Source organism: Littorina saxatilis, linkage group LG15, assembly GCF_037325665.1.
Source record: "Littorina saxatilis isolate snail1 linkage group LG15, US_GU_Lsax_2.0, whole genome shotgun sequence".
Taxonomy (NCBI): domain Eukaryota; kingdom Metazoa; phylum Mollusca; class Gastropoda; order Littorinimorpha; family Littorinidae; genus Littorina; species Littorina saxatilis.
This window is the reverse complement of record NC_090259.1, coordinates 1,722,124-1,732,492: the sequence shown is the minus strand read 5'-3', so window position 1 is coordinate 1,732,492 and position 10,369 is coordinate 1,722,124. Positions and strand designations below refer to the sequence as shown.

The 10,369-nt window shown below is 41.3% G+C and overlaps 1 protein-coding gene across 1 annotated transcript in view; it reads left to right on the top strand.

Moving 5' to 3' along the window:
- The first annotated feature begins 725 nt into the window (after positions 1-725).
- Positions 726-10,369, top strand: part of LOC138948177 (uncharacterized) — a 10,102-nt gene continuing 458 nt past the window's right edge. Inside the window, exons 1-4 of the mRNA XM_070319672.1 lie at positions 726-860; positions 2,866-2,970; positions 6,095-6,199; positions 7,874-8,049. Coding sequence (XP_070175773.1) covers positions 819-860; positions 2,866-2,970; positions 6,095-6,199; positions 7,874-8,032 — 411 coding nt within the window. The 5' untranslated portion in view covers positions 726-818 and the 3' untranslated portion in view covers positions 8,033-8,049. The remainder of the gene's footprint in view (positions 861-2,865; positions 2,971-6,094; positions 6,200-7,873; positions 8,050-10,369) is intronic.

The following is a 10,369-nucleotide window of genomic DNA, read 5'->3' as shown; positions in this document are numbered from 1 at the left end:
GTTGTATCATATTATTTTGAAGTATAGGGGGCTTTTTAATTTTTTCTGTATTTAATTTTTACTGAAGGTCTATCAAAGCTATTTCACTCTAATTAGGCCTAACGGTTGAACTAAGACAGAAGGACTACCAACCACAAAATGAAACTTCTTCGCAAGAAAACAAGCCAGTTATCAGCAATAAACAAAAAGTGGTCCATATTAGGGGCCCTTCCCCTAGACTAGAAAAGCGTGCTATCCTCCTCAGCGCAACCGCTACCGCGCTTTTCTGGATTGTTAATTTCACTGCCATTGCCACGAGCGGTGGACAGACGATGCTACGAGTGTACGGTCTTGCGGAAAAAATGCAATGCGTTCAGTTTCATTCTGTGAGTTCGACTGAGCTTGACTAAATGTTGTATTTTCGTCTTACTCGACTTGTTCTTCTTCTTCTTCTCGTTCGCTAATGTACAAATCATATTCGTTTCAAGGCTTGAAATGACCAACACCTGTTCCCGCCAGGACGCGTGGACTAAAGACAAGTACTTTGAAACCAAAATTGAAGCGAATGGTTTTATCAATGTATAGGTCAAAGCATGAGTGATCTGTATCAGTAGCTAAATCGTGCGTGCGTGTTCAGATACGCCATTGTGTCGTGTCTCGGTATAGCACACCAAAAAAAGTTCAACAAAGGAATCTATTCCGATACCCTAATCCCGGTTGTAGGTCTTTTTTCTTGAGGACTTTGTTATCTGTGAAACTGTGTTGCCATATAAAATGCAAATGTGAAAAACTAGGTAGAGTTAATCTTGTGGTTCTAGAACTGACAGGAAGATAGCATCATGCTGAGAATCGTTCTGCTTTCTCTTGCCACTGTGGCTTTGGTGAGTTTTTATCTTTATGTTTGACTCATTTCTTGTTCATTTAAAACGGCATTTTATTAATGAAATGACTTCTCTGACGAAAATGTTTTGTTGGAAAATAAATTAAATACGTTTCTGTTCAATTGAACGAAAAATGACAGAATGCATGCTTATCTCCATTTTGTTGTCTTTTCTGTAAGAGCATTAATACCGTCGAGTGTTTAATAACATTTTGAAATCAATAACAATAACTGTTCGGGTAGCATTCTCGGAGTCTTGTTTTTTTCTCAAAAATATCACAATAACTGCATCCTTCTGTGTACTTTATTACTTCATGTAAACGGGTTTTGTTTCATTTCGTTGACTCTTTTGTTATTATATGAATTATTCTGAGTTTGTTTTTATAATTATGTCTACTTCTTCTTTCTATGTGATTTTTTTGTGCACGGTTCTGATCAGTTTTTACTTTCAACTTTTTGTTGGCTTTTGTGCATTTATGCAGAACTAGAGTGCTGTTCAGAAGGAATGTTTGCTTATTAACGATCAGCTGTTATAAAGCTCAGTTTGTTTCACCTTTGAGAATGCAACTCTTCCACATAGAAAAACGAATAAGCGTCCTTTTATCTAATATTCTTTTTGATATCCTTCCATTTGTTGCATGTCAGCTGAACATTTCTGCCAATTTTAATTTCTTATTTTAGCTGTCGTAAAGCTAAGTCTTCACTTTTGTTTCGTATTGAGAATGTGATATATTTTGATATTGGCCAGGCTGTTCTCTCGCTGCAATTGGCTTCAAGAACTGCGTTAGCGTAATTGTAACGTGTCAGTTCTTTATCACAAAGAGTGTAATATATACTTTCCCTCGCACTAACTGTCTGTCTTGAAGGATTCTGTGAGCTTAAAGTTAATGTGTCAGAGTTAAAATGAACGTGACAAAGAGTGTGATACATTTTGACAGAGTTTTTTAATCGCACTGATTGGCTGCGAGGATTCATTGTGATAAGCATCGCTCCGCGGCTATTGCCAGTTGTCTCTCTGACCGGACGCTATAATACAGAGTTATGTCTCATATGTTTTTCGCGAGCACTGATCTAAATTTGAGATCAGTGTTTGCGAGACGAAAATGATTGCAGATTGGCCGACTTCGACAGTGATCTCCGTTCTGTTCTTCACAGTTATGATAAAGACATCGTTCTAAGGTCAAAACAAGTCGAAATTTTGGGACTGCTGCCGGAAGGAGACCGTAATATATGGTTTCATCACTGTCAACTGGTTACAGAAAAAATCGTCTGCTCCAGTGAGCGCCGAAACCAAACGGTTGATTGTCACGTGACACTTTTGCCATATTTAGAGTTGTTTGCACAGTAAATACAGCCGCGAAAAATAGCTCGCTTGAAACTGTCTTACATATCAATTCCTTTGTAATTTAAAAATTACAAAACACCATGAAAAATCATTATCGACGATCGCGAATCTGCTTATATCAATAATACATTACAAAAAGCTCTAAATATGTTAAAAAAATCGGTTTCCTTGCCAGACAAGGAAACTCAAGGCATCCTGTCAGGGAGAGAATGAGCCGAACTCATTTTGACCTGAGTTCAGGATGTGCGAGGATTATGCTAGTGTCAGTTGGTGTTTGTACATAGTGTGATATATTTTGATATAGGCCCAGTTTTTCAATCGCAGTGATTGGCTGCAAAGATTTTGTTAGTGTCAGTCGGCGTTTGTAAAGAGCGTATTTTTGTTTGTTATATAGGCCTATCTGTAACCTCGTAATGATTGGCCTCGAGGATTTTGTGAGCGTCAGTTGGTGTTTGTAAATAGTGTGATATACTTTGATATAGGCCCAGGTTTTTGCTCGCCCTGATTGGCTGAATGGATTTTGTGAGCGTCAGTTGGCGTTTATAAATAGTGAGATATATTTTGATATAGGCCCAGCCAGGTTTTCCTTGCCCTGATTAGCTGAGAGGATTTTGTTAGTGTCAGTTGGTGTTTATACAGAGTGTGATATATTTTTATATAGGCCCAGTTGTTCCCTCGCCCTGATTGGCTGAACGGGATCCTGGGATCCACTGTCTACAACCTGGACACCATCCATGGCCACACCGTGCAATATGATGACAGACACGTGAGTCTATTGAAGCACGTGTATACTTCTTTTTGTTTTTTCTCTTCATCTTTGCAATCTTAAATTTTCACTCTGTCAGGTTCCCACTACTCACACAATAATGACTCTATTGAGACTCCACTATTCAAATAACATTGACTCTATTAATGCTTCATTATTCACACAACATGACTCTATTCAGACTCCACTATTCAAATAACATTGACTCTATCAATGCTTCATTATTCACACAACATTACTCCATTCAGACTCCACTATTCACACAACATTACCCTACTCAGGCTCCACTATTCACACAATTATGACTCTATTCAGGCTCCACTATTCACACAACATTACTCTATTCAGGCTCCACTATTCAAATAACATTGACTCTATCAATGCTTCATTATTCACACAATAATGACTCTATTCAGGCTCCACTATTCAAATAACATTGACTCTATCAATGCTTCATTATTCACGCAACATTACTCCATTCAGACTCCATTATTCACACACTATTGTCTATTTTAGGCACGTCATAATATTGGCTCTTTGAGGCACCCCTTTTTACACAATATTGACTCTTTGAGCATTCGCCCTTCACACAATATTGACTCTTTCAGGCGCCACTATTAACACAATATTGGCTCTTTCTGGCGTCATTATTAACACAATACTGGCTCTTTCGGGCTCCACTATTAACAGAAGGGACATTAAACCCCCAAAAACAAATAAACAAACCACTATTAACACAATATTCACTCTGTCAGGCTCCACTATTCACACAATATTGACTCTGTGAAGCTCCACTATTCACACAATGTTGACTCTGTCAGGCCCCATCATTCACACAATATTGACTCTTTGAAGCTCCACTATTAACACAATATTGACTCTGTCAGGCTTTACCATTCACACACACACAACCGGCACGGTTGGCCTAGTGGTAAGGCGTCCGCCCCGTGATCGGGAGGTCGTGGGTTCGAACCCCGGCCGGGTCATCCCTAAGACTTTAAAATTGGCAATCTAGTGGCTGCTCCGCCTGGCGTCTGGCATCATGGGGTTAGTGCTAGGACTGGTTGGTCCGGTGTCAGAATAATGTGACTGGGTGAGACATGAAGCCGGTGCTCCGACTTGTGTCTTGTGTGTGGCGCACGTTATATGTCAAAGCAGCACCGCCCTGATATGCCCCTTCGTGGTCGGCTGGGCGTTAAGCAAACAAACAAACAAACAAACGTTATATGTCAAAGCAGCACCGCCCTGATATTGCCCTTCGTGGTCGGCTGGGAGTTAAGCTAACAAACTAACAAACAAACCATTCACACAATATTGACTCTGTCAGGCTCCGCTATTCACACAATATTGACTCTGTCAGGCTACACTATTCACACAATATTGACTCTGTGAAGCTCTACTATTCACACAATATTGACTGTCAGGCTCTACCATTCACACTCTATTAGCTCTTCCAGGTTACATTTTCCGCACATTATTGACTCTGTGAAGCTCCACTATTCACACAATATTGACTCTGTCAGGATCCACTATTCACACAATATTGACTCTGTCAGGCTTCACTATTCACACAATATTGACTCTGTCAGGCTTCACTATTCACACAATATTGACTGTCAGGCTCCACCATTCACACTCTATTAGCTCTTCCAGGTTACATTTTCCGCACATTATTGACTCTGTAAAGCTCCACTATTGACACAATATTGACTCTGTCAGGCTTCACTATTCACACAATATTGACTGTATAAATAAATACTGTATTCTGTATTCTGTATTCACACAATATTGACTCTGTTCGGCTTCGCTATTCACACAATATTGACTCTGTCAGGCTTCACTATTCACACAATATTGACTGTCAGGCTCCACCATTCACACTCTATTAGCTCTTCCAGGTTACATTTTCCGCACATTAATAATAATAATAATAATAATAATAAGAACATTTATATAGCGCTAAATCAAAAACTTTCGTTAAAAAGGCTTGCTCTAAGCGCTTGACATCTAAACTAAAACGTCATTCACACTCTTTACAATGATGTACAAGAACTTCATGTCACACTCTTTCATTCAGTATAGCACCATTCACACAGTTGTTATTCTGTACAAGACAATAAGTTAGTCTAACATTTAGAATGTTCATAAGATGAAAACAAGAGAAAACCAGACTGATTAAAACAACTGCTTAGTGCTAACAAAGCATGAATCTTAATGATAACGTAATACATGTTTAACTGTTAAGACCATAAAAAAAACCCTATATGCTAAAATAACTTGGAACTTTTAAGAACTTCTTATAAGATACACAGCACATCTAGATAAACACCAGAATGATAAAACAAAAGGCAACTCGTTAAAACTATTAAGTGCATCAATGTCTAAAACACGAAAGACTCAAATATAAGATACACAATTCTCTAGAATTGTTTATTAAAACTGAAAACCGACCCGCTCAAGGTAAACCATACCCACCCCCTCCCTATTATTGACTCTGTAAAGCTCCACTATTGACACAATATTGACTCTGTCAGGCTCGACTATTCACACAATACTGACTCTGTCAGGCTCCGCTATTCACACAATATTGACTCTGTCAGGCTCCGCTATTCACACAATATCGACTGTCGGGCTCCATTATTCACAAAATATTGACTCTGTGAAGCTCCACTATTCACACAATATTGACTCTGTCAGGCTCCACTATTTTCACAATATTGACTCTGTCAGGTTCCACTATTCACACAATATTGACTCTGTCAGGCTTCACTATTCACACAATATTGACTCTGTCAGGCTCCACCATTCACACTCTATTAGCTCTTCCAGGTTACATTTTCCGCACATTATTGACTCTGTAAAGCTCCACTATTGACACAATATTGACTCTGTCAGGCTCCACTATTCACACAATATTGACTCTGTCAGGCTCCACTATTCACACAATATTGACTCTGTCAGGCTCCACTATTCACACAATATTGACTCTGTCAGGCTCCGCTATTCACACAATATTGACTCTGTCAGGCTCCACTATTTACACAATATTGACTGTCAGGCTCCGCTATTCACACAATATTGACTCTGTAAAGCTCTACTATTCACACACTGTTGGATCTTTCAGGACCTGCTGCTGCTGGTGGGCAGACAGAACTGCTACCTGGTGGACGCCCCTGACGCCACCTGGGACCAGATCGCTCATAACAAAGACACCGTTCCCAAGATCACTGTAAGGATTCATTGGAGTTTTGTTTTAGTTTTGTTGCTCATGCATGTTTACACAGTATTTTGTCACAACTGTATATATATCTAACGCTTTGTATTCGCGTAAAGCCTTTAATGTGTACACATATGAGTTAATTCTAATATGCGGACTGCTAGCAAACGATAACAGACATGTCAAGGAAATGGATAACAACATGAGCCGGCAGGAACATGACACGCAATAATATATGGGAAATCACTGTGGCTTTTTTTAACGTCAGAAAGACACAGAACTGTGAGATTAACCTCTTCCCTCATTTTAAGCAGAAAAAGCAAGTGCTCGTGCGACTCAAATAATGAAATTCTTTCTTTCTTTTTTTGGTGTTTAACGTCGTTTTCAACCACGAAGGGTTATATCGCGACGGGGAAAGGGGGGAGATGGGATAGAGCCACTTGTCAATTGTTTCTTGTTCACAAAAGCACTAATCAAAAATTTGCTCCAGGGGCTTGCAACGTAGTACAATGTATTACCTTACTGGGAGAATGCAAGTTTCCAGTACAAAGGACTTAACATTTCTTACATACTGCTTGACTAAAATCTTCACAAAAATTGACTATATTCTATACAAGAAACACTTAACAAGGGTAAAAAGAGAAACAGAATCCGTTAGTCGCCTCTTACGACATGCTGGGGAGCATCGGGTAAATTCTTCCCCCTAACCCGCGGGCGGTAAATAATGAAATAATTCAAGACGCAAGAAACAATTTAACTGCTGCTCTAACTTCTTAAACGTTAGGGTAAAGGATTATTTCCATTTTTAGAATCCTGCTGTGAACTTGAAAATAAACCAGTATCAGCCGGGCGTGGCTGAAATCTACAGGTCATCAAGCCCCAACAGTGTGTAAAGGTTAAAAGCTCAAACCCCCAAAATAATAAGGTTTTGTTTACCAACTTGACCCCTGTGTGACATTGACATTTGACGATGGTCTACCAGACTTGGATCAGATCTTTGGGGTCTTCATATAATAGAAGTGTGAGAAGCATAACCCCGCAGCGACCTTGAAATAATGCAAGGTTCACCCATTCTTGCCTCATGTCTGATTTATCAAACCATGGAAGTTTTGAAATGTCAATCTCCAGCTTGAAAAATGTCTGTAAAACTGATAATTTTTCATGTTTTGACCTGAGCACGACTCCGCTATGACCTTGACATTTGACAAGGGGCAACCAAACTTCAGGTTTGTCTTGAGGTCACCAAACCGTAGAAGCATGCACACTTTAAAAGCTTTGGCTTTAAAAACAGAAAGTGATAGTTTTTTCATTTGAAACTCGACCGCACCATGACCTTGCAAATTGACGTGGGTCAATGTGACTCCTGGTCTTTGGAGGTCATCAGTCATCAAGCCTCACAAATGTGACTCCTGGTCTTTGGAGGTCATCAGTCATCAAGCCTCACAAATGTGCCATGTTTCAAAGCCCTAGCTTTATTAACATCCGAGAAAACCTCAAGGTTACGTTTTACCGTCTACGCATGGTCGAACACTCCTCATTACGGAGTCATCTGACAGACGGACAGACAAACAGACGGACAGACAGACAGGCAGACAGATAGACGCATAGACGGACGGAATGAAAGAATACAAACAAAAAACTTGTAAAACCTGTGATGTGATGTAATCGTGATGACGTACATTTCAGGAGGAGATCTACCACCTGATCACGTCCAAGACGGGTGTGACGCAGATGACGCACACTGACGCAGAGAGGGAGTACCACAGCCGTCTGGAGGAATGGGAGTGCCGCAGCAAGGACATCTTCAAGGTCAAGTACACTCCCGTGGTGCCCACCAGCAGCTAAATATGTACAGTCTGAAGGTGAGCAAATCAGTGTTCGATGATTTCTAAACAACATCAATGATAAGCGATGGAAGATTTCATATGATAATCAGGATGCAACGTCCGTCTCTCTCCCGGAGGATTAAAGGACACACAGCTTCCAACACGTACAGTCTAACCTGTCTATACCGACCACCCAAGCCACCAAAACGTACAGTCTAACCTGTGTATATCGACCAGCCAAGCGACCAAAACGTACAGTCTAACCTGTGTATATCGACCAGCCAAGCGACCAAAACGTACAGTCTAACCTGTGTATATCGACCAGCCAAGCGACCAAAACGTACAGTCTAACCTGTGTATATCGACCAGCCAAGCGACCAAAACGTACAGTCTACCCTGTGTATATCGACCAGCCAAGCGACCAAAACGTACAGTCTAACCTGTGTATATCGACCAGCCAAGCGACCAAAACGTACAGTCTAACCTGTGTTTCTGGACCAGCCAAGCGACCCTAACGTACAGTCTAACCTGTGTATATCGACCAGCCAAGCGACCAAAACGTACAGTCTAACCTGTGTATATCGACCAGCCAAGCGACCAAAACGTACAGTCTAACCTGTGTATATCGACCAGCCAAGCGACCAAAACGTACAGTCTACCCTGTGTATATGGACCAGCCAAGCGACCAAAACGTACAGTCTAACCTGTGTATATCGACCAGCCAAGCGACCAAAACGTACAGTCTAACCTGTGTTTCTGGACCAGCCAAGCGACCAAAACGTACAGTCTAACCTGTCTGTATCGACCAGCCAAGCGACCAAAACGTACAGTCTAACCTGTGTATATCGACCAGCCAAGCGACCAAAACGTACATTGAGTTGGGCAAAAGGTGCGGGAACCTATGCCATCTGCTTGGTGCCTCTCCCCGAAAGATACATTGAGTTGGGCAAAAAGTGCGGGAACCTATGCCATCTGCTTGGTGCCTCTCCCCGAGAGATACATTGAGTTGGGCGGGAACCTATGCCATCTGCTTGGTGCCTCTCCCCGAGAGATACACTGAGTTGGGCAAAAGGTGCGGGAACCTATGCCATCCGCTTGGTGCCTCTCCCCGAAAGATACATTGAGTTGGGCAAAAGGTGCGGGAACCTATGCCATCTGCTTGGTGCCTCTCCCCGAAAGATACATTGAGTTGGGCAAAAGGTGCGGGAACCTATGCCATCTACTTGGTGCCTCTCCCCGAGAGATACATTGAGTTGGGCGGGAACCTATGCCATCCGCTTGGTGCCTCTCCCCGAAAGATACACTGATTTGGGCAAAAGGTGCGGGAACCTATGCCATGTGCTTGGTGCCTCTCCCCGAAAGATACATTGAGTTGGGCAAAAGGTGCGGGAACCTATGCCATCTACTTGGTGCCTCTCCCCGAAAGATACATTGAGTTGGGCAAAAGGTGCGGGAACCTATGCCATCTGCTAGACAGTGTCTTTCCGGAGTTGCGTGTGGTTTTGGGCCTTAGTGCCTGACTTTGACCACGTCCTAAAAATCGCAACTCCAGTCCCACTTGCAATAGTGAACAGTGTGCGCTGTTCACTCGGTTACCAACGAGCAGTGATCGAGCGGCGTCGCTCGATTTTCTCCAGGCCCCGAACCCCTGCCCAATTTTTCCTGCAGATTAGGACTTAGGTTTTGTTTTTGGAGAGTAAGTTAGGTTGCCAGGGTACCTACGGGTCATGCCCGATTTTTCAGCAGTTTAAAGATTTAGATGTTATTTGTTAGTATAGAAGGAAAGACTGTATTAAAGCCAACCTAGATTCTTTATAGATATATTTTCTATGGAAGAACCCATGTATGTTTTATGATTGTTGTTTTGGTCTGAATACAATTTGGAATCTTACTACACTCTTGTTGATTTTACATTTTGTTGTCAGAAGTATTCTGTTCGTCTGGTGCGTGTGGTTTGAATGCCATCCTGACAAATGTCTTTTAAAAACACATGCACGGTAACATCTTAGGCGCAGACACAGACAGGTATTATTTACGTGAAGCTACCACCGCTCGGCTTTACAAAACCATGTTATAAAATATAACTTTGGAAGTCCAGATAAAAAAGTAATTATGATTAATTACTCTTAATGACCGATTATTTGTTAAAAAATATGCATATTTACGATTTTAGTAGCATGTTGGAGATACACGTTTGCCTGCAATTACGACTCGCTTGACCCCTACCCTGTATAACCCAATTTATGAACAAGTAAAAGCTATAAACGATTAAATACTATGCACTTGTCGTAGAGCCAGTAAAATATCCTCTACGAATCTGTTTTTCTGTTGGATTTACCTTATCTGGTTCATATTT